Source organism: Heterodontus francisci, chromosome 14 (assembly GCF_036365525.1).
Source record: "Heterodontus francisci isolate sHetFra1 chromosome 14, sHetFra1.hap1, whole genome shotgun sequence".
Classification (NCBI taxonomy): Eukaryota; Metazoa; Chordata; class Chondrichthyes; order Heterodontiformes; family Heterodontidae; genus Heterodontus; species Heterodontus francisci.
Window position 1 is genome coordinate 57,936,800 of NC_090384.1, and position 25,617 is coordinate 57,962,416.

The 25,617-nt window shown below is 42.5% G+C and overlaps 1 protein-coding gene across 17 annotated transcripts in view; it reads left to right on the forward strand.

Moving 5' to 3' along the window:
* The window catches only part of sox6 (SRY-box transcription factor 6), a 720,990-nt gene that overhangs the window by 620,308 nt on the left and 75,065 nt on the right, over positions 1-25,617 (forward strand). For all 17 annotated transcript variants that reach the window (XM_068046281.1, XM_068046293.1, XM_068046282.1 and 14 more), the window contains 2 exons: positions 10,204-10,353; positions 16,885-17,065. In XM_068046281.1, coding sequence (XP_067902382.1) covers positions 10,204-10,353; positions 16,885-17,065 — 331 coding nt within the window. The remainder of the gene's footprint in view (positions 1-10,203; positions 10,354-16,884; positions 17,066-25,617) is intronic.

Below are 25,617 nucleotides of genomic sequence, written 5' to 3' on the forward strand. Positions count from 1 at the left end.
ATTGTGCCAGAGTAACATTCTGTGGATCAGGATCTGTGTTTGTGGTTCGTGAGACCAGCAGGAGTTTTGTTGCCAGTATTTTCTTCTTCAGGGATACATGTATCTCATTTTTGAAACAAAGAAATGTGAATGTTGTGCGGACATGCTGGAAATTTGATTACATAATCTAAATATAATGAACAGAAGCCAAAGACTCATGGAGATCTTTAGGCCTGTCAAGGGATTATGGTAACTGCTTGAGTGGTGATGGGATCAGGAGGGAGGTGAGCTTTAATTTGGACATAAGAGAAGCACTCCTGCACCTCCTGGCTCCACATTCAGATTGATTTTATAAACTTACCCATGGCCTCCCATGGTTGCCCTAAGAACTGCTGGCCAGACTGCCATAGAATAAAAATGTCAGAGCTTGCATATTTAAAATGGGCCAGTGGTGCTTTCAAATGACTGTGAGGGTACTTAGAGGCAGTACCATTCAATATGCCGCTGACCATGTTGCTGAATATCGGGCACAGGACCTCACACCCAGAAACTGGTGTAAGCTGTGGCCATATTATGCCCAAAAAAGGGGTGAATCACATATTGGTTTCAAACCCACCATATCAGATCAAGCTCATCCACCTGTTGATGGCATTTCCCTTATCAAGAGTCCCACTACGCTTCTCCTGGCTCTCATTTGAGCAAAGCCATTGGCACTTTCTGTAGGTGACCAGGTAATGCAACCACTCCCCACATTAGGCATTGATCTATCACAGGTAGTGCTGTGTATTGTCACTATAGTAACATTTTAACACCTGACCTGACTCTAGGGTTGCAAAATTCAGATGAAATTCACCAGTTTTTCAGAGCTATGAGTGATGTTTCGCTTCCAAAATGGCATCTATGATGCATACACACATTTCCCGTGCCAGCTGCGCCAGACGAAAGTGTTTGTGCACATGCAGGGAACCTCTGCTGGAGGTAAGCAAAGTAGGCACTACTTGGACCATTCTGGAGGAACCATGCAGTACATAGCAGAGCATGTGTCAAGATTCATGGTGGTATGCTATGTGTTGCAGAACCTCACCATTATGAGGGCGCAGACCTTTCCACCAGCTATACGATGTCCAGCTGAGGAGGAGGAAGAGGAGAAGGAAAGGAGGAGGCAACGAGCACAGCCCTTTTCTGGCTGGGCTCTCTGTGATTGGCTCATCTGACTGTGATACCAATAAACGCAACCTCAACTCTCCATTCACCAATAGCCCACACCTTAACTTCCTTCTGTTATTGACCATCACAGCATCTACTTGTCCACAATGCAAAAATAAAAGCCACCACAAAATCAACATTCCAAACCATATTTATAACTGAAACCATGTCTTATTGTATACAAATGTCAATGAATCAACCTTGTGCATTCCCTTAGTGCCTATTTTCTCTATACCTTTGCCTGTCATAGTGCTCCTATATAGTGCTGCCCTAGTGGCTGCAGCATGGCTGCTGAAAGGCTGCTGACTTTCAGCGGGGGAGACTGGGCAGTAGCAGTCTAGGCTGGCTGGCTGACAGGCAACAACAAGGGAATTGAGGGAGTGTCAGTTGTGGGTGCACAAATGCTGGCACCCTGAGAGAGGACAACAGGTTTGTGCACAACAGAGCCACTGCCATTCCCTGGGGCAGTGCCTTAGTATGACTTCAGGCTGAGCTTCTCTGCACCACCCAGACGTTGGGTGGCTTCTGCTTGTGCTGCAGTGGAAGCCGAGACATTGGCCATCAGATGCTGTATTGCAGTTGGGCCCGCAAGTGTGCTCAGAAGAGACTGGGATGAGGGGGATGTGGGTAGTGCCACACAATACGATGGTGGGTATCCTCAGTGTGAAGAAGAGGTATGAGGGTATTGTTATCTTCGATGGTTTCAGCCTCACCACTGGGCATGGCCTCAGTCATGGCCACTCCAGTGATCAACATCTCCTCCAACGGGGTAAGGACATTCTGCTGTGTCTGTCCCCTGCCACTTAGGTGTTGCTGCCTCTGGTTTTGCGCAACCTTGTCATGCATGATAGAGTGAAATGTATCAGTGAGTGTGGTGCAATGTGTTTGGTTGATCGGGCTGTCATGGTTGAATAACTGGCAGCATGTGTAAGCTGCAAGATGAATTTGAAGATACATTCACTGATCTTGATCACTCGTGTGAGATCATTGAACCTTTTGATGCACTACATTCAGGTCCTTGGGTCCAGACTCCTGGCATTTACCTCCATAGCTATCTGCTCCCACTGCTTCACAAAGTGGAAGAAGCGCAGAGGGTAGCAAGGGTACAGAATGTACCTGAGTTGGGGACTTCACTGTCTATCACCAAGAGTGGCTTGGTAGCACCATTACTGACCAAGCTGGCCGAGTTCTGAAGGACTGGGCTTGTGAGAACCAACAACAGGCGAAAACTCACCTGGCCTCACCTTCACCAATCTACCTTTTGCAGATACATCTGTCCATGACAGTATTGATAGGAGTAACCACCGCACAGTCCTGGTGGGGAAGATGCCCCATCTTCACACTGAGGAAACCCACCATTGTGTTGTGTGGCACTACCACCGTGCTCAATGGGATAAATTTCGAACAGATCTAGCAATGCAAAACTGGGCATGTATGAGGTGCTGTGGGCCATTAGCAGCAACAGAATTATATTCAACCACAATCTGTAATCTCATAGCCCGACATATCGCTCAATCTACGATTACCATCAGGCCGGGGATCAACCCTGGTCCAATCAGATGTGCAGGACAGCATGCCAGGCACAGTACAAACCATACCTAAATATGAGGTGCTAGCCTGGTGAAGCTACAACACAGGACAACATGCATGCTAAATAGCAGAAACAGCATGCAATAGACAGAACAAAGCAATCTTACAATCAATGGATTAGTTCAAAGTTCTGCAGTTCTGCCACATGCATTTGTGAATGGTGGTGGGTAATTAAACAACTAATTGGAGGAGGAGGCTCCACAAACATCCCCATTCTCAATGATGGGGGAGCCCAGCATGTCAGTGCAAAAGAGAAGGCTGAACCATTTGCAACCATCTTTAAAGCAGAAGTGCATCCCCATCTTGGCCTCCACCTGAGGTCCCCAGAATCACAGATGCTAGTCTTCAGCCAATTCGATTCAATCCACATGATATCAAGAAACAGCTGAAGACACTGGATACATCAAAGGCTATGGGCCCTGACAACATCCGGGCTGTAGTATTGAAGACTTTGCTCCAGAGCTAGCTGCACCCCTAGACAAGCTGTTCCAGTACAGCTACAACACTGACCATCTACCTGACAATGTGGAAATTTGGCCAGGTATGTCTGTCCATAAAAAGCAGGACAAATTCAATCCAGCCAATTACCGCCCCATCAGTCTACTCTCAATATCAGCAAAGTGATGGAAGTTGTCGTTGACAGTGCTATCAGACAGCACTTATTCAGCAATAGCCTGCTTATCGATGCTCAGTTTGGGTTCAACAGGCTCCAGACCTCATTACAGCCGTGGTCCGTACACGGACAAAAGAGCTTAATTCAAAAGGTGAGGTGAGAGTGACTGCCCTTGACATTAAGGCAGCATTTGACCAAGTGTGGCATTAAGGAGCCCGAGCAAAATTGAAATCAATGGGAATTGAGGTAAAACGCTCCATTGACTGGAATCATACCTAGCACAAAGGTTGGTATTGGAGGCCAGTCATCTCAGCCCCAGGACATCGCTGCAGGAGTTCCTCAGGGTAGTGCCCTAGGCCTAACCATCTTCAGCTGCTTCATCAATGACTTTCCCTGCTCAATAAAGTCAGAAATGGGGTTGTTTGTTGATGATTGCACAGTCTTCAGTACTATTTGCAACTCTTCAGAGACTGAAGCAGTCCATGCTCACGTGCAGCAAAACCTGGACAACATTCAGGCTTAGGCTGATAAGTGGCAAGTAACAATTGTGCCACACAAGTGCCAGGCAATGACCTTCTCCAATAAGAGAGAATCTAACCATCTCATAAACATAAACATAACTGTACCAGCCATTTAAATACCTTGGCTATAAGAATAGGTCAGAGGCTGAGTATTCTGCAGGGAGTAACTCACCTCCTGACTCTGCAAAGCCTCTCCACCACCTACAAGGCACAAGTCAGGAGTGTGATGGAATACTCTCCACTTGCCAGGATGGGTGCAGCTCCAACAACTGTCAAGATGGTCGATACCATCTAAGACAAAGCAGCTCATTTGGTTGGCACCCCAACACCATCTTCAGCATTTATTCCCTTCACCACCAGCACAGTGGCAGCAGTGTGTGCCATCAACAAGATGCATTGCAGCAACTTACCAAGCCACCTTCGACAGCACCTTCCAAACCTGTGAACTCTACCGCCTAGAAGAACAAGAGCAGCAGGTACATGGAAATACCACCATCTGCAAGTTCCCCTCCAAGACACTCACCAGCCTGAATTGGAACTATATCACTGTTCCTTCACTGTCGCTGGGTCAAAATCCTGGAACTCCCTAACAGCACTGTGGGTGTACCGACCCCACATGGACTGCAGTGGTTCAAGAAGACAGCTCCCCACCACCTTCCTAAGGGCAATTAGGAATGGGAAACAAATGCTAGCCTTGCCAGCAAAGCTTAAGTCCCATGAACAAATAAAAAAAAAGTTTGTGTGGAGGGCCTTCCCCTGTGGATAGGTCATATCTCTCTTCCTCTCCACCTCCTGCATCAAGGCCTCCAGTGCAGTGTTGGAACATTTTGGAGCCTGTTGCCTGCCATGCTGTGCCATTCTTGTGTCTTTCCCAGGTCAGAATCATTTGTAAAATGACGTCCAGCATCTGCTCCAGCCACAATGCACCTCCCTTTAAGAAATGCAGACTGGCTTTGAGTCATGCTGGTTAGCTTTAACTTATTCTAACCTCTCATGATTTTGCACCCCCTGCTCAGGCATGCAGCCACTCAACAGCACGCTTAGTGCTGGCTGTACACTATAATCATTTAAATTGGCAGGCGGTACAAAGTTTGCATGCTGCCTGTATCAGAATCAACGGGTGTGGGTTAATCCCATATTATGATTCCCATTGCCCATTTTCAGGCCTTGTCCAATTTCACGGCCTATGAGTCAATTAGTTTACTGTAAGTAAAGTTAATTACTTATTGTCGGTATTTGGGTATGAGCACTTAAGGTTCTCTGATCTTGAGTAAACCCAAAAGGGAACAAGCGCAAAAATGAACTTGCTAGCTCCTTTCATTCATTCACATCTGCAATTTTACTAACTGGTGGTTACTTACTGAAAAAAAACAAGTATTCTCCTGTATTCCAATGGCCCAGAACACCTCCCCCACTCCAAACCCCCAGCTGTCAGAGAAACCTAGAGCCCCTAAATTCAATAAGTTTAGAATGCATTGACAAGAGGATTTAAAAAATTCTTCCGACAAAATGTTTATAGCCATTAAGTGGTGAAACTAAATTCAGATTTAGTTCCCTTATAAGAAAATAGTTTACATCCACAAATTATTACATTGTCGGGCTGCTCAAAGTTTTGGTTCAGTACACACAGAAAGTTTTAGTTTTCTTTCCTTTTTTAGTAAACTTTTCCTATTAAGTAAATTCCTTTTTTTGGCAATGAGTTGTTCACTTAAAAATAAATTTATTGCACCCCCAACAAGTTAATAAAGAGATAATATTTATATCAGCAATAGAAGTGAAAGGAAAACCAATAACTTGAAGATGGATAATAAAAGCAAAATACTGTGGATTCTGGAAATCTGAAATAAAATCAAGAAATGCTGGAAATACTCAGCAGGTCTGTCAGCATCTGTGGAGAGAGAAGCAGAGTTAACGTGAAGATGGAAATGTGCAAACTGTATAAGTTTTTGCAGGAAGAGTTAAAGGGTTTAGCGACATAGTTATAATGTGCAATCACAACTTGGCACCCTGAACGTGTACCATTTACATTGTGCATTCTTGTGTTCAAATCCATCCAGGACCTCACCCTTCCCTATCTCTGCAACCTCCTCCAGCCCTACAACCTTCGGAGTTCTCTATTCCTCCAATTCTGGCCTCTTGCACATCCTTGATTTTCATTGCCCCACCAATGGTAGCCATGCCTTCAGCTGCCTAGGTTTTAAGATCTGGAATTCCCTCCCTAAACCGCTCCTTCTTTAAGACGTTGCTTAAAACCTATCGCTTGTGTCCAAATATTTCCTTATATGGCTCGGTGTCCAATTTTGCTTCATAATGCTCTTGTGAAGCTCCTTGGAAGTTTTAGTATCTTAAAGGCACTATAGAAATACGAGTTATTGTTGCTTAGAGTACTGGTAGCAATGCACAGGATGACTCTTGCACTGATGCTCAAATGTTTCTTACTATTTATTGCCTTCTCAGCGCTGTAAAGCAGACGGCCCTAGGTCCTCAGAGACCCACCTCAGTAATATAAACATGACACTAGATGTGCAGTATATGACTAGGAGCAGCTCGAGAAGTTGTTGTTTTAATAAAGTAGCAAACCTCAATTACACAAAGTGTAAAGATTGAAAGCAGAGTGTCCAATTACATAATAAATGTCTGCACAGTCTGATGAAGCCAAAAGAAAGATTTGGATGTAGCAAGTTGCTGAAGGAGGTGGAAACTGGCTAGCTATCTCCTGGTTTTAAATCAGTAGCTGGCCAGGCCTAACTAGAACGTCAGTAGTCTATGGGGAACTGCCCTGTCCCTGAGGATCAGGCAGTCAGCAAGACACTATTGTAATAGGCCTGAGACAAAGAAGCAGAGGCTATTTATGTTGCTGTAGAAGCGTATCATGTGCTGATCATGAACAATAGCCAATTGTGAGTGAAAGGAGACTTTTAGAATGTATTAGATGGCCCTTGAATGTTTCTGAGTCTGCAAATCCTGCTTTTGGCTCTTACACAGCTAATATTTTTAACATAAAAATGTGAAAAGCATTTGTATTTAAAAACATATTTTTGAGCAAAGGGCTTATTGTTCATCTGTTGGAGCCTCCCTCAAAAAACTATTAAGCCATTGTATTTCCCTCATGATTTGCTTATTTCTGTTTCCTTATCAACCTTTACATACATAAATCCCATCAGAATAAATACTCCCAGCACGACATCTGGATGTCTGTGGGACAGAATGCTCAGTTGCAGTAGAAACTGCACAGACACTGTACGATGAGGGTGACTGAAGTAAATGCTGGCTTATATTAACTAGGATATATGTAATGGGGAGGATTTGCAGTATCAGAAATTAAAATAGTATAGTTACAATTAGACAGCCATTCGAACATGAATTAAATAAACAACATGGCAAGCCTCAGTATGTTACGGCACTACTGGGAAGAGAGGCCATGACTATAAATACCGCAGCTGTAAATCCTACACTGTATTACGACAATATGCACTGTAAATACATTTGGTATTTCCTTGCCTGAAAATATGCTTCCGAATGCATGCTCTGCAATTTACTCCCATGCATTCTGAAAGAGCGCTGATCCTTTTTGAGGTACTGTTACATAGGTGCCAAAAACCTCCCCCCGATAGCCATTCTTCATGATTGAACCTAGACAGTAATGACTATCAGGCTATTCCACCATAGAGGGCATCACAGCAGGAGTCACGAGCTGGCAATCGGAGAAAGAATTCTGCTGATTCTAAGGGTGGTGAGGCCAGTAACATCCCTTAAAGCTACCTTGGTTAACATAGGTTTGAAATGTCTCCACCAGTCTTGATAGTGACCCCCACAGTGTGTCTTTTGTTTATTTGTTGTACAGAATACGCACATACAAATTAGGAGCAGGAGTAGGCCACTCGGCCCTTCGAGCCTGCTCCGCCATTCAACAAGGTCATGGCTGATCTGATTGTATCCTTAACTCCACATTCCTGCCTACCCACGATAACCTTTCATCCCCTTGCTTATCAAGAATCTATCTACCTCTGCCTTAAAGATATTCAAAGAATCTGCTTCCACTGCCTTTTGATTTTTTTTTAAAAGAACAAAACTGATGTGGTAGAAATTGATACACTCCCAATGCGATGAGTTTGCAGTTTCATCATGGGCAGGAAGTCACCACACTCTGCACTTGAATAGCTCCAAGCAGCTGAGTCTAAGTGTCTTGGGACATTTTATGATGTTAAAAGGTGCTACATAAAGGCAAGTTGTTGTTGAATCAGAGTGACAGTATCTGAATTCAAAGGTAATTACCCAATCCAAGGTCAGGGAATGGGAAAGAGATGGGAACCAAGCACAAAAGGACAAGGTGGTAGGGAAAATTATAAAAAGATACAAAGTTAGGATAAAAAAAAAACTATCCAACTCATCAGACTTGTCCTAATTATGTCCATGCTTGCTACATTAAGAGCATTTCTGCTTTCCTCCTGCCTCAGAGGCATGCCATATTGCTATGAAAATAAGACATCGTGTGACTGATGACATCTTTTGATTCACATTAGCAGCATAAGTAGAGTTACTTGCAGTCATGTCAGTCCATGGAGATTCCTTTTGCCTTTGTTGTTGAAAGGACCCCTGCATCTGAGAGATTAAGTAACAGCAACAGCGGCGAGACAAATCTCAAGAATAAGCTAATATTGCAGCTCACTGGAGCTGTGCAATTCCCCACTAGATGCAAATCCAGTGAACAGAACTTTTCTTAATTCAGCTCTAATTGTTCAGTGCCACTCAGGATGGCAATCATATGCAAGAGAAGGGGTTGTTCTTTTTGACACTTGGGTTATAGGGTGAGAGTAGAGCAAAGGTTTTCAAACTTTTCTGTTTTGGGACTTCTGAAAACATTGGCACATTCATGGAGGCTTCCTGCAAATACTTAACACATTTTCGGGGAGGATTTTCAAATATTGACGCATACCTGCAAACCTTTTCCTTTTACTTTCTTACTGGGGCAGCAAGAGATGGGATGGGTTCAAGAAGGTGGATGTGACTTGTTGCTTTACATTTATTTACTTCACTTTACTCAGAGTGGTTAGAATGCGCTACCATGGCATGGTTGAGGTGAATAGCATAGATGTAGTTGAAGGGAAGCTAGATAAGGAGATGAAGGAGAAGGGAAAAAAAGGATATGGTGATGGGATGATATGAGGTAAAGGTGGGACCAGCCTCATGTGGAGCATAAACACCGACAAAGACCTGCTGGACCAAATGGCATGTTTCTGTGCTGTAAATTCTAAGTCATGAATTAGTGGCACGCTCACAGAAATCCCCAACCCAGGATTTGCAAGACTGTATCAGCTATTCGAAGGAAAACAGCAGTATCATTGCAGAAAACATATTTTATTAGTATTTACACAGCAACAGAAATCATTTGCTAGTTACTTAACAAGTATTGACACCTGAAACTCCTGAGGTGCCCTCAGAGTTTAGGTGAAGACCTGTGCTATCTATACAAGACTTGGTAAGGGTGTGATTTGTTCACCGCAGTGCTTTGCATTTATAGATGTGATTCACGTTCAGGAAGATGTCTCAGAGCAGTGCACATATAGGAGAAAAGAGACACAGTGGAATTTACGTGGGGGGCGGGGGTGGGGGTGAAAAGATAAATTGAGAGACTAGGATAAGAAACCTATGGAACTGTCAAAGAGGGGAGTTTTGAGAGTCTTTCAAAAAGAGGGAGGTACCAAAGCAGAGGGTACTGGGTAGAGAATTCCAGAGGACAGCAGCACAGAGGAGGAACATGGAACATGTAGCCAGCAGTGGTGGAGTAAAGGAGTGGCAGTTAGTGAAAAGAGGAAACATATTCTATTCATCAGCACTGCCACCTCTCACCTTGACAACAGAAAATCCTTAATAGAAATAAAGCAACAATTCATGGTAAATGAGATAAGGGACACGAGAAAAACCTCAGAATGCAAATAATGCTGTCAGCATGAGGAGCTATTAGTATTATGTTTATGTCATATGACCCATGGAATAACTATGTGCCTTGTAACTCGCCAGCTAACTAAATAACTAAATGCCTTGTGGAAGTAAGTTTGCAATTTTTAAGCTTCTTTCTAATTTGTAGGGTTTGTAACAGAATGTAATCACTCTACAAATCCTTTCTGTCGATGAATAAATGGCTTAGTTTGGTGCCTATTGATTTTAATGGGAGTGAATGTTGTGTTCCACTGTCCTGTTTAATATATGAATGAGTTTCTGACTCTCATTCAGCAGCCTATAGGTGAGTAAAGAATACTGATACTCATGAAGTCTGTTCTCTCCCTTTCTCAGCAACTGTATGCAGCACAGCTGGCCAGTATGCAGGTATCGCCTGGCACTAAGATCCCATCTACTCAACAACCACCGAACACGGCAGGTGCACTCTCACCAACAGCTCTGAAAAATGAAAAGCAGGGGACCAGCCCTGTAGCTCAAGTCAAGGTAGGTTTTGTATGTCTATACGACACATTTATAGGGCTTCCTTCTCACACAACAAAGATTTTATCTACTTAAGCTGGTGTTAATTCATTGTTAGAAACTTGGATGTGTAAGTTCGTAAATATCAATAGTACCAGCTGATCTCGCATAGCATTGCACACGGGGAGTTTGAGGTAGAGTACGAGTGTGACTTTTAGTTGCTAAGATGGAACTGTGTTTAACCTAATTTGTCCTGTCCCAATGAGAAAGTGGTCTAAATCGCCTTGCCCTGAGCTCAACAGGGGCTAAATGCGAAAGCAGTTCCTGTAGATTGGCAGCTGCTTTTATATCCCTGGTTTCTGTCCTTTGGAAAAGTACTGGAACGAAGTATGATATCTGAAATGTGATGTCCACGAATGCACAGTTTAATGGCAGAGAGCAGGGGTATCACAGTATTAGATACCTTCTTCTTCTTTGGCCTCCTTATCTCGAGAGACAATGGATAAGCGCCTGGAGGTGGTCAGTGGTTTGTGAAGCAGCGCCTGGAGTGGCTATAAAGGCCAATTCTAGAGTGACAGGCTCTTCCACAGGTGCTGCAGAGAAATTTGTTTGTCGGGGCTGTTACACAGTTGGCTCTCCCCTTGCGCCTCTGTCTTTTTTCCTGCCAACTACTAAGTCTCTTCGACTCGCCACACTTTAGCCCCGTCTTTATGGCTGCCCGCCAGCTCTGGTGAACGCTGGCAACTGACTCCCACGACTTGTGATCAATGTCACAGGATTTCATGTCGCGTTTGCAGACGTCTTTAAAGTGGAAACATGGACGGCCGGTGGGTCTGATACCAGTGGCGAGCTCGCTGTACAATGTGCCTTTGGGGATCCTGCCATCTTCCATGCGGCTCACATGGCCAAGCCATCTCAAGCGCCGCTGACTCAGTAGTGTGTATAAGCTGGGGATGTTAGCCGCCTCGAGGACTTCTGTGTTGGTGATACGGTCCTGCCACCTGATGCCAAGTATTCTCCGGAGGCAGCGAAGATGGAATGAATTGAGATGTCGCTCTTGGCTGATATACGTTGTCCAGGCCTCGCTGCCATAGAGCAAGGAACTGAGGACACAGGCCTGATACACTCGGACTTTTGTGTTCCGTGTCAGTGCGCCATTTTCCCACATTCTCTTGGCCAGTCTGGACATAGCAGTGGAAGCCTTTCCCATGCGCTTGTTGATTTCTGCATCTAGAGACAGGTTACTGGTGATAGTTGAGCCTAGGTAGGTGAACTCTTGAACCATTTCCAGAGCGTGGTCGCCAATATTGATGGATGGAGCATTTCTGACGTCCTATCCCATGATGTTCATTTTCTTGAGGCTGATGGTTAGGCCAAATTCGTTGCAGGCAGCCGCAAACCTGTCCATGAGACTCTGCAGGCACTCTTCAGTGTGACATGTTAAAGCAGCATCGTCAGCAAAGAGGAGTTCCCTGATATGGACTTTACGTACTTTGGACTTCGCTCTTAGACGGGCAAGGTTGAACAACCTGCCCCCTAATCTTGTGTGGAGGAAAATTCCTTCTTCGGAGGACTTGAACGCATGTGAAAGCAGCAGGGAGAAGAAAATCCCAAAAAGTGTGGGTGCGAGAACACAGCCCTGTTTCACGCCACTCAGGATAGGAAAGGGCTCTGATGAGGAGCCACCATGTTGAATCGTGCCTTTCATATTGTCATGGAATGAGGTGATGATACTTAATAGCTTTGGTGGGCATCCAATCTTTTCTAGTAGTCTGAAGAGACCACGTCTGCTGACGAGGTCAAAGGCTTTGGTGAGATCAGTGAAAGCAATGTAGAGGGGCATCTTATTTTTAAACACTTATTGTTAAAGCAGTTAATTCTTGGCTACCTTTTCTGCCAGGCTGAGTTTATCACTTCTTAATTGAACCTCTAGATGGAGTGCTGTGCAACATTGAAGTAATCAGTGTTGAGGCACAGCAGAAGAAGACAGCATCCAAGTGCCTCTTCTTTCTGCACATAACAGCAAATACACTTCAAAATAATTCATTGATGTGAAGTGCTTTGGGATGTCCTGAAGACATATAGATGCAAGTTCTTTAATGTTGTAACAACATTGACAACTGCCATAGAAAACTCAGAACATGTTGGCAATTCCCACTGCATGGTGTATGTGTAATTTGTATAAACAGGAATGGAAGGTGGATAGAATTATTTGAAGCAAACTGGAAGTGATTTCATCTTTTAATATCAAAAATGTCCATGTGATTGGCTATTATGTGATTGGTGCAGAAGTGCATGTTAAATTGACATATCAGTTCAGAGTAGCATTATGTTCATTCAGTTCTATTGCAATAACATTATAACAGCTTAGACGTTTAACAATTGCTTAAAGAGAATTTAAAACAGCAGCCTCCAAGTCCAAGCACAGCCCTGAAATTAACATAAGTAGAAAAGGTCAACATTACCCAATATGCTCATAATTGAAGCAGAAAAGAAACATTTTAAAGTAAATACTCCTGCTAGTAAGCCTAATAGCCTCATAGAGAATCTGCTCCCACTGTGAGCTATTAAGGAGTAGGACAGGAAAACAAATATAGATCAGAGCAGAATGCATATAGTTGAAGCTAAATAAGACATTTGAGCTATCTAATTGTTTGGAGTTGGGTTTGTCGGGTGGTAAAGATCCAATCAGTTTGAATACATGGCTATCCGGTTCTCAGTGGGCTTTTCGAGATCAGGTCTGAAAATGGAAACTGGCAAAGTGGCTAAAGTTACAGTGCAAACTTATTAAAATCAGTCATGAAAATGTTATTCCTCACTTTGTTGAGCAGAAAACAAAATAAATAATATTTAAATAATGCCCAAAAAGCTTTGGGCTCTTAGAGATTTATGATGAAGAGCATAAAGAGCATTTCACAAGGTGAACAATTAATGTTTGAAGATTTTTATTAACATTTCTGCACCAAATAATTAACTGCTAAGAATATAAATATTTTGTTTGTTCAGAAAATGTTATAAATGAAAAGGCAAACTGGGACCCTAATCGTTGCCCCGAGACACAAATCTCTAAATCGCAGAGCACTTAAACTCCATTGTGACTGAACTCTTTCATTTTTGTCTTGTACTTGCTGTGCCTTGCCCAGGTAGGCAAGTGTTCAATAGACCAATTGGCCATGGGGTGTCACAGCTAAGGCTGATTTTGTCCATCTAAACCTTCCAGCAGAAAACACTGGGTAATAATCAGTATCTAGCACTTAGCACCTCTCACATCAAGAAAATTTTCTTAGAACAATTAATACAGTGGAAAGATGGAAGAAGAAGAAAAGTTTAGATGGGGAAGTAGAAGAGAGACAAAGAGAAAAGTTTTAGAAGTTTTTTGAAGGAAATGAGAAGTACCAAGATAGAGTTATTTTTGGGAGGGGCGTTTTGTAAGGCAGTGACATATGATTGAAAAATCAGCCTCTGATGTGGAAGGAGTGGGGAGCAATTAATAAGATGAGCTAAAGGGGAAGTGTTGAACAGGACAATGGGAGAACTCTCTTTTTCTTCAGATAGTGGTTAGGATATTTATCATCCATCTAAACCACTGGAACAGATAGCGAGGATCTTGGTTTAATATCAAGTCTGAAGAATAGCACCTCTAACAATACAGGACTCCCTCATTAATACACTGAGTTTCAACCTAAGTTATGCATTTAAGCATTAGTGTTGAACTTGAACCCACAACCTTCTAACCCAGAGGCAGGGGTTCCACAGTAAATGGTTAAATTAGGCATGTACATGAAAAGATAAACTCAGCTTTGAAAACAGGGAAACGCAAGAATACACAACTGGATATTTAGCTTACACTAGTTAGAATACATTTCAGATTTAGTTGAGTGGAGAGTTAAAACGGCAAAGTATATTAGTTCCAAATTGCATTTGTCAACATGAGTAAACACTGACATTACAATAATAAAATTACTGTGTTTATGTAAATAAAGGCAAGTACAGAGAGAGACTAATGAGCCTTCCTTTCGTTAAATCTTTTAGGAATTGGCTAATTAGCTTCTTATTTGAATGTTACAGGAGAGAACAATTTCTGTCCCTGAGGTAAAACGTACCATCCAACCAAATGATCAGATGTTGTATTCAGTCTTTGTTATTCTGTATTTTCCAATTAACAATTAACTATGCAATGCACCACAGTTAATACCTCAGCTTTTGAATGTATCAAAGGAGCAATTTTCTGTTCTTGTTGCAGATTCACAAATGCACAAAAGCTTAAGTGAGACAGTTTTAAAAGAAAATATATATATCAGTTACTACTCCATCCCCCATTTTCTCATGTAGGTTCTGATTTTTCTTGGATTAGAGTTTCATGGGCACAAGTCCACTTCTGGTATCTGACCGAAGTGACAATTCTACATGTATAAGCACAGATAGTGACTGTCAGCAGGCTGTTCTATCACGTTGGGCATTGTAACTCAGACTGATTCCTATTCTCCTCTGCCATTCATGCCAGCGTATTTTCCACTAGGGGTCATTTGATAGTAATCATGAACAGGAATCACGATTCATTCTTCCCACCTCCCGCCCTGCCACCTAACCCCACAAACACCACAGGACATTCTGGCAGGTTTTCTGGTCCAACTGACTCAGTGTCACACCAGGTAGTGCATTTCCCAACTGAGCCATTGGAGCTGCCATCAATTCTTTGTTCGAAGTGATTTCAGCTGGGAGATTGAGTGACCCTGGCATGGGACACTGCATTTACACTGGTAGGATCTTTAGTTTGATTCCGTCTCCTCAGGCTATAAAGGTCCTTTGTGAAATGGTTTAGGGACAGCCTTGACACAGTTCTTAATAGAAACAGGCCCACAGCATAAAACTGCCTGTAATTTCCCTCCAAACTGGCAATTTTCCTCAGTAAAGAAAGTGTGGAAAATGTAAATGTTACAGTGGTGCAATGAGGCCTGGAAAGATCTAGGCGCGTTTGAACGGAGCAGCCCAAGTTCACTTCAACTGCTATTGTACTTGACCTGAGAGAGCTTGACATTGGGAGTAGATTTTTAACTTACACCACCAGGAGGAAAACTTAAAATCAATGGAAAGGAAGGTAGGGCGGGGTGTATAATGAGTGGCTGATCTGTTATCACCTGGTTTCCACCCAGCGATAAAAGGTAAAAATCTACTCCTCAATGTTTCCATAAAATAAATAGTGTTCTGTACCCCAACACTGAAGTTCCTCTGAATATATACATTAAAGGATAGACTGTTTATATTAATGTAAATAAGCATTGACATACTTCAAAATTGCTCCAGTGGGAGTTTCTATCAGCGTATCTCTGATAATTTGGACTTTACAATTTAAAAAAGCAATTAATTTTCCAACATATGAGAAAGCTCACAGACAGTTTCAGTAAGTAACTGCTTACCACTGCGGTCACTGCTGTAATGTGAGTAATGAATGGCTTTCTCTAGCGGTGTGTGTAGTTAGGTTTCTCTTTCCTACAACACTCTCTTCCCTATAATGCGGTTTGTATGGATCCTGAGGGATGTGTTTTAATAAGCGGTTACTGTATCTTACCAAGCCATTGTCTGTCATTACGTCATTGAGTTTGGTAACAAATGGCAGGGAAAGCAGTTCTGGCATTTAACAAGCTCTTTTTTTTTTTGTTTGCTTTCTTATGAAGTGATCTCAATTGAAAACCAAGATTACCAAGCTATGTAACTCCTTGGCTGCTTTAATAGAATCAACTGTCTCCTCCCATTTTTGTATCATCTGTAAATCTTACCAACCTGAATTGTACTTTGGGATGCAAATCCCATATGTAAATTAGAAACAGTTGGGGCCTACCACAAAGATCAGGGCACTCCCCTAAGTACAGCTCCCCAGTCTGAAATCACTCCTTTATTACCCACCGCGTCCTCTCTTACAACTAGCTTTCACCTGGTTTCACCTAGAAATACTCCCTTCCTTCAGCTTGTGCAGCAATCTTTTTTGTGGAACTTAATGAAACACTTCTTGGAACTCTAGGTGCACTACATAATGGGCCTTTCCAACATCCATTTGGGATGTTGGTTCCTCAAAAACAGTCTGGGAAGTTGTTTAGGGAGAAACTCTTCCATTTTAAGCTGTGTTGACTGCCTATTACTGGGTTATTTTTGTAACATGAAGTACAACCATTACTTACAAATGAAATGCATGTGTGAAATGTAAATTTCAATGACCATGAATCTTTTCTATCTGTAGTAATCCTAATGCTAGCTTCATTCAATCAGGTTAAAATTAATCAGATTATAATGACTAAAGTTAAAGCCAAAAATTATCTCTGCGATTTAAGGGAAAAAGTCCATTTGTATGAAAATAGATTTAGGAATGAAAAAGGAATGGTGCAGCAGTATTATAATTACCCGTACCAGAATCAAAATGGCACCTGATTAAAATAGGTGTGGCACCAATTGCCTCAAATGTGTACATTAGTTTGGATTAGATTCCAATGGTTGGAATATCACATCATTGTTGTGTGATCTTCAATGTGCTAAATGTGTTTGTTTATGGTTCATTCACAGGATGAAGCAGTGCAGCCACTCAATCTGTCAGCCAGGCCCAAGACTTCAGAGCCTGTTCGATCCCCCACATCACCCACCCAGAGCTTCTTCCACACGACTAAATCTAGTCCAGTCAACCTGCCCAACAAAAGCAGCATCCCCAGCCCTGTGGGTGGCACACCAGGAAGAGGATCATCTTTAGGTAAATGCACAAGGAGAATGAAGAAGTATCTTTATACTCTTAGTGTCATATAGGAAGTGTTGATCTTGACACTATATGTAGTGATATTATAATTGTGAAGTTTCATGTGATTGGTATTCCTATTGAAATTGTAAACTTGTTCTTTTTGGCATTGCTAGTTGAAGGTTTTTTGGCCAATCAAACAACAAGAAAAAATTATATTCATATAGCACCTTTAATGTAATTAAACCTTCCAAAGCGCTTCACAGAAGCATTATATTACAAACTATGACACTGAACCACAAAAGGAAATATTAAGGCAGAGGACCAAAAGCTTGGTCAAAGAGGTAGGTTTTAAGGAGCATCTTAAAGGAAGTAAGTGAGGTAGAGAGGTGGAGAGGTTTATGGAGGGAATTCCAGAGCTTGGGGCTTAGGCAACTGAAAACACGGCCACCAATGGTGCAGCGATTAAAATCTGGATGTTCAGGAGGCCAGAATTAGATGAATGCAGATATCGCAGAGGATGGTGGGGTTGGAGGAGATTGCAGAGATAGGGAGGGGCCAGGCATGGAAGTATTTGAAAACAAAGATGAACATTTTAAAATCAAGATGTTCCTCGACCAGGAGCCAATGTAGGTCAGCGAGCACAGGGGTGATGGGTGAAGGCAACTTGGTGCAAGTTAAGATATGGACAGCAGATTTTTGGATGACCTCAAGTTCATGGATGTGGGAAACCAGCTAGGAGTGGGTTGAAATAGTCAAGTCTAGAGGTCATAAAGGCATGAATGAGGGTTTCAGGAGTAGATGAGCTGAGGCAGTGGTGAAGTTGAGCAATGTTACAGAGGTGGAAATAGGCAGTCTTAGTGATGGAGCAAATATAAAGTTGAAAGCTCATCTCAGGGTCAAATATGCCAAAAGGTTGCGAAAAGTTTGGTTTAGTCTCAAATAATTGCCAGGGAGAGAGATGGAGTTGTTAGCTAGAGAATGGAGTTTGAAGCAGGGAACTGAAAATATGGCTTCAGTCTTTTCAATATTTAATTGGAGGAAATTCTTTTTCTTTACTTTCATGGGATGTGGGCGTTGCTGGCAAGGCCAGCATTTGTTGCCTATCCCGAATTACCCTTGACAACTGATGGCTTACTAGGCTGTTCAGAGGGAGGTTAAGAGTCAACCACATTGCTGGAAGCCAGACCAGGCAAGGATGACAGATTTCCTTCCCTAAAGGACATTAGTGAACCAGATGGGTTTACGACATTCGAGGAGAGTTTCATGGCACCATTACTGAGACTAGCGTTCAATTCCATATTTTTTATTAATTAATTGAATTTAAATTCCACCAGCTGCCAGTACTGGATGTCAGATAAGCAGTCTGGTAATTTAGCAACAGTGGAGGAATCAAGAGAGATGGGGTTACATGTGAAAACTAACGCTGTGCTTTCGGATGATGTTACCGAGGGGCAGCATGTTGATGAGAAATAGGAAGGGGCCAAGGATAGATCCTTGGTGGACACCAGAGGTAACAGTGCGGGAGCAGGAAGAGAAGCCATTGCAAGTGATATTCTGGTTATGGTTAGATAGGCAAGAATGAAACCAGGTGAGAGCAGTCTCATCCAGCTGGACAACGGTGGAGAGGTTTTGGAGGAGGATGGTGTGGTCAATCATGTCAAAGGCTGCAGACAGGTCAAGAAGGATGATGAAGGATAGTTTATCTTTGTCACAGTCACATAGGATGTCATTTGAGACTTTGATTAGGGCCTTTTTGGTACTGTGACAGGGCAGAAACCTGTTCAGAGGGATTCAAACATGGAGTTCTGAGAAAGATGGGCATGGATTTGGGAGGCGACAACACGTTCAAGGTCCTTAGAGAGGAATGGGAAGTGGGAGATGGGATGGTAGTTTGCAAGGGCGTTGGGTTCAAGGGTTGTTTTTTTGAGGAGAGGGATGATGACAGCAGGTTTAAAGGAGAGAGGGACAACACCTGAAGAGAGAGAGAATCATGAACTATATTGGCTAACATGGGACCAGGAGGGGAAGTTGGGTGGTCAGCAGTTTAGTGGGAATAGGATCGAGGAGGCAGGAAGTGGCTATCATGGGCAAGATGAGCTCGGAGAGGGCTTAGGGGAGATAGGAGAGGAGCTAGAGAAAAATGCGAGTTCAGGACCCAGGCATTTTGGAGCTTTAGAGAAAGTTTGGTCTGGTAGCTAGTGGAAAGGGGGAGGGCATGGCAGAAGTAGCTGATTGGATGGTCTCAGTCTTAATGACAAAGACGTCCATAAGCTCTTTCCACTTATTGTTTGAGGTGAGTGTGGAGGGGATAGGGAAAAGGGGTTTAATAACATGGTTTGCAGTAGAGAAAAGAAGCTGGGATTATCTTTGCATTCCAGTATGGTCCTGGAATAGTGAGCAGTTGTAGCTGATGAGAGCAGGACCCGATGGTGCTTTATGTGGTCCAACCAGATCTGGCAGTGTATGGCTAAATCAGTTGTCCACCATATCCATTCAAGGCTGCATCCCTTGGACTTAAGGTAGTAGAGATGAGGGCCATACCAGGGGAACAGCCAGGGTGGTTTTATTGGGAACTGGGGCATCAAAAGTGGAGGTGAGGGTGCAGTTGAGAAAATCCGTAGCTGCAGAAATGTTGTGGCGAAAGGAGGACCAAAGGCTAAAAAGTAGGGATTTTGAAAGTGCAGTTGTAAGTGAATAGGGGGATAGTTTTTTTCCAGGGATTGATACAGAATGAGGTAGGGTTAGGGCATGGAAGGCTAATGTGGGTGGAGAGTGATACAAGGAAGCGATCAGAGATCACCTTATCTACGATTGATACGATGGGAGTAGCAAGACTACATGAGATGGCAAAGTCGAGAGGGTGGTCGTGAATATGGTTTGGGGAGTTTACATGGAGAGAGAGATTTAGGGAGGATAAGAGGGCAGGGAACTCAGAGGAGAAAGAGCATTATGATTTGTGAAGGAGGTTGAAATCACAGAGGATGAAAAGTAAAAGCAAAATACTACGAATGCTGGAAATCTAAAATAAAAACAGAAAGTGCTGAAAATACACAGCCTCTGTGGAGACAGAAACAGAGTTAATGGTTTAGGTATATGACCTTTCACCAGGATGAAAAGTCATTTGGTGCAGAGGTTGAGAGAGGAAAGCAGTGAAGATACCTCAGTGAGAAAATTTTTATCGTACTTGGGAGGATGGTAGAGAATGAGGATTTTGAATGACAGCTAAGTTGATCAAAGGAGGAGGAAGTGCCAGAGGAGTAGGGGTCAGGCGAAGGTTCAATTGGTGATGAGTGCCACACCGCTCCACGACTGTCTTGACAGGGCAAGTGGTGGGAGATATAGCTAGGCGCGGAGGCTTCATTAAAGGGAAAAGTTTCGCCATCCTTGAGCCAGTTTGCTGCTAAGGCAATGATGTTAATGCGGTCATCCAGAGTAAGTTCTTGGATGGCAAGGGCCTTGTTCGTAAGTGAACTGACATTCTGGAGGGAGATGCATAGAGGGGTGGAGAAAGTCACTCAGCTGGTAGAGTCCACAGGGTCAGCAGTGGGAGTGGTGAGTTGGACAGGAAGGAGATTGGCAAGATTAGCCCCCAGCGGGTGCACTTGGCAGGAAGGTCAGTGAGAGAGTAAGATGAACACAAGAAATACAAGAAATAGGAGCAAAAGTAGACCATTTGGCTCATCGAGTGATGTGGCAATTAGGGTTGCTGGTCATAATGAGCCAGTGCCAAGTCCGTTGAAGAGCCCTTCAGAGGATGCTGAGAGATGCACAGAAGGAAGCTGTAGACTTATCTAAGATGGACGGTGGCAAGAGAGCAGGAAGGTCAAGGAGTACTGAAGGGTATATGAATAACATTGTACAAGCCAGAAGATTCTATATTCTAGTTCATTTAGGGGAAGCTCTTTGGGCAAGATTTTACAGGTTCCAGCTCTCAGCACAGTTTTGTGCCATGAGAATGCTTACTGGAAATTTGGATTTGGCAGTCATCAAACCTTGTACAATTTCCCATTAGTCGTAGGTAGTACAGAACTTGAGTATTACTGAAAACAGACATTTTGTTGAAACTTTTCTTCTTGCATTCATTAGGACAATTCGCATCCTCAGTGTGCTAAAAATTACGCTGACAACCAATTTAAGATTGTCAGTTGGGCTCACAGTGTGGTGCATTTGCACGTACTGGAAGCTACGTGCAAATGCGCCACACTGTGAGCCCAACTGACAATCTTAAATTGGTTGTCAGCGTAATTCTTAGCACACTGAGGATGCGAATTGTCCTAATGAATGCAAGAAGAAAAGTTTCAACAAAATGTCTCTGTTTTCAGTAATACTCAAGTTCTGTACTACCAACGACTAATGGGAAATTAGTAAGGGAAAGCAACAAATTTATACTATATGAGAAAAGAGTGCTGATTGGTTGATAAGTGGACTGTGATTGGTAGAGGCATTGCCATGGGGAATGCACCAATTTATGATGACTGACAGTTAACTGCCAAGCTTTGTTTGAAATTTAAACCAGGCAGCTTGACTCTGATTGGTCAAGGCATTGTCCTGAGGAATGAACCAGCAAATAGCTGTCACTTATTTTGTTTAGCTGAAACAGGTGCAATGTGTGTACATGTTCTTTCTGTCTGCAAAGAACAGGGCCTATGTCATAGAGTGATACAGCACTGAAACAGGCCCTTCGGTCCATCAAGTCTGTGCTGACCAACAACCACCCATTTATACTAATCCTACATTAATCCCATATTCCCCACCACATCCCCACCATTCTCCTACCACCTACCCACACTAGGGGCAATTTACAATGGCCAATTTACCTAACAACCTGCAAGTCTTTGGCTGTGGGAGGAAACCGGAGCACCTGGCAGAAACCCACGCGGTCACAGGGAGAACTTGCAAACTCCGCACAGGCAGTACCCAGAACTGAACCTGGGTCGCTGGAGCTGTGAGGCTTCGGTGCTAACCACTGCGCCACTGTGCTGCTCTATGTATTAATATATGTAGCTTCCAGTATGTGCAAATGCACCACACTGTGAGCCCAACTGACAATCTTAAATTGGTTGTCAGCGTAATTCTTAGCACACTGAGGATTATTTAGCAAATGTTGTCTAATCGCAGAATCACATCTAATGTTGGACACTATGTTTTGAGTTTTGCAAGCACGGGCTGGTTGGGTATGGTCTGTACCTTGCCCGTTGCGAACAGCAGAAGGGACATGTTATTTGATACGATCTGTCAGTCTTGGGACGTACAGCCTTTCTACCTAGCATCACACTGGCATTGAAATTCATCTATCACATTATTCATTTGTGTGATAGACAGAACGTCTTTTTATCTTGAAGGCAGCATCCTGTTAGTGGTGAATACCACACATGTTGCTACTGCTTGGTAGCAGTGTAAAACAGGTAACTTCACCTGTTGTTCAAATTTAGGGATGCATTACCCTTCCAGGGTAATCTGAGGTAGACTGGGCACATTTCATGGCCGAAAATGATGGCCTTAGTCCCATTCATAAGTTGTGCAATATACAGCAAAATCCCGCAATATGCCTGCGCTAGATCAGCTAGGCATGCTTACAAAGATTCAGCTACTTCAGTCGATGCTGGTTTGTGGCGGGTTCATTGCCTTGACCAAGCATAGCCAAGCTGCCTGGTTTAAATTTCAAACAAAGCTTGGCAGTTAACTGTCAGTCACCATAAACTGGTGCATTCTCCATGGCAATGCCTCTACCAATCAGAGTCCACTTGCCAACTAATCAGCACTCACTTTTCATATAGTATAAATTTGTTGCTTTCCCTAACATTGGCATTCTTGTGAATTGTCCCGATGAGTGCAAGACGAAAAGCTTCGACAAAATGTCTCTGTTTTCAGCAATACACAATTTCCCATTAATTAGTTGAGTACTAATTCATCAAATCTAGGCTTGTGTTTCTAGATGATTCAGATGCTGAGAAAAAAAAATCTGGCATTAGAATCAATTGGACCTAATCTCGCTCGTAGTATTACGACCGAGGTTGGAGGAATGCACTGTCTTTGTCTAGTTCCACTACTGCACTGGTCACAACATATATTTAAATGTTTTACCCAGTTACTGATACGGCTAATTATATACCTTATCTATATTACTTTCAGAATAAAAATCCACCAACCAGTTTCTTTAATAAAAAACAAAATTATTAATTTATTATGAAACAAGACTTACTCAATAAAGATGCAAAGCTTATTAAAACACAGGTTGAAATATGAAAGTATAAATATATTCCCTTTGAAATAACTCAAACAACACACACACCGGTTAAAGAAAAAATAAAGAAGCTTTCTTTGCAGAGATCAACTTTACAAAAACAAAAATACTTTGGCCAAATATATGTTAATTCATGAAGCAAAAAAGGATAAGATATGAAATGTTCCATATAACTTTCGGTCTGGCGTCTGGGTACATGTAGACTGGTGTCACTAGACACATGCAGTTGTCACTGGGATATTTGCAGAAGCAGTTCATTCAGGAGACGTCAAGCAGTAGTCTTGAAGGCATTTCGGGAGAATTATTGCATCAGTGGGTTCAGCTATCACACTGGATTGTTAGAAGATTTTTCAACACAGGTGGCAAAGGATGCGTGGGGTGGCTCCTCTCTTCGCAGGATACACACCAACTTCACTCCAAACAATCCAAAAAACAAAAACAAAACTCCTGACCACCATAAATCTAGACATGTGACTTCTCTGTAAACAACTCCAAATAGTTCCATAGTCCATAAGGCTCCAGCTGTTTACTTAACTTAAGACATGTGACTTGCAGTAAGTGTTTGTTTTTAAACAAAGTCCCAGTGTCCTTCCAGTGACCCTTGAAAAAAAAACAAGTCCAGCATCTCCTCAGGTATTTTCCACAATCTTTTAAACACAAGTCCTCAAAAAATATTAATAATGGAAGCACATTCATGACAACAGCCTCAAATCACCTTCACTCTTACCAGTGTAACACAATATAGACTTTTCCCATTTCTCATCTCCGTTAACCTGGCACACAATTAGACAGGTTGTATGCCTCACGTGATATATAAAGCATTGGTGAGAGTCCTATTATTTTAATTAAAGAGGTTTATTTAACAATTCAAGAGCATATGTGAAATCATTCTGTCTGTTCTCCCCTCCCCCATAAACATTTTCACTTCCTGAGTTCAAAGAGAGGTTATGATTTCTTAAACAAGCAACTAATATTACATTGATCGTATCCTACTGTTGGCCATGGCATATCCATGCTGAAGTAGGGCCAATTGAATGAGATCCAGTTTACTTTAAAAAAAACTTACATATCCTCAAGCTTCTCCAAACACAAATGTAAGGTTGATGATTGATTCTGCTTAGCATAAGAGACAGCTTGTGTAAAATATGTCTATAACCAGCAATGCATCTTAGTAGATAACTTATATCATGCAGAGGAGTGATGCATGTACAAATGAAAGTGCATTACTGTTTATTCTTGTCCTCGTCTCTTAATTCAATAAGCTTTGAAAATCTACAGCTAATCCATGTTGGGCTCAATTGTCATATTTTCTGACGTAATCAAATATGATTGGTGAATAATTATCCAATCACCAAGTATCAATTAGCAACTCAGCTTATACTTCCAATACGCACAGTTGCTGATTTTGAACTAATCTATAGATAACTTGGCTTTGAGTAGTGATCCATTATTTCTGCTGCATCACAGCATGTGGCTACATTATGCCCTTCACAGGGTCAGCTTATGTATGTAAGACTTATAATACAGCACAAGGACCACCTCACACCCAGTTTCCTGTTCACCTGTGAGCCTTGACAGACCTTCAGCCCCAAGTGTCTCTGGGCCTTATTAACCAGCTCACCAGTTCTCAAGTGACACGACAAACATGATTCAGGAGAGGCTGTGGATAGAAAGAAAAGAAAAAGCTTTATAACAAAAGACAAAATGGAGTTGCTTTATAGTAGGTCTATGAGAGTGGCCGTCAATCAAGTTACTTCTCAGGAATGTGGCCCTCCACAAAATGTTACGCCTAATTCCAGAATCTGACTTTTGGAACCTGCACTCACTGGGGACACAGATTCAAGTGAAGCTTCCCACTAGAAGTAAGGGATCAAGGAATGATTTCTAGTGAGTACTTCTTGTCGATACTGTATCCTGAATTTGCATTAATAACAGTATTGCAAAAAAAAGTTGTCTACCCATGAATTTTGCTGCATGGTTGCTGGAATGTATTAAACCTGGAAAGGTTGGAAAGTATTTTTTCCCCTCCAACTAATGGTCCACCTTTAGTATTGTGCTTCATTGTGTGTCAAAAAAGGGCAAGAACTAATGAGCAAAATCTAAATGCTTTCTCTTTTTAGTCCTCATTTGGAATACAGAGTTGAAAATAATTTGTAGTTTTGATTAACACAGTGGTGCCGAACATAATTGAAAAGTGCTTAGTGGCTTTGGATGATGAGCAGCAGAAAGCCTGACTGATGCGTCTGAAAACGGGGTCCGGAGGGAAACATTATTCATTACCAAAATGTCCTATAATCTCTACACAGATCACCGCACTTCAGTA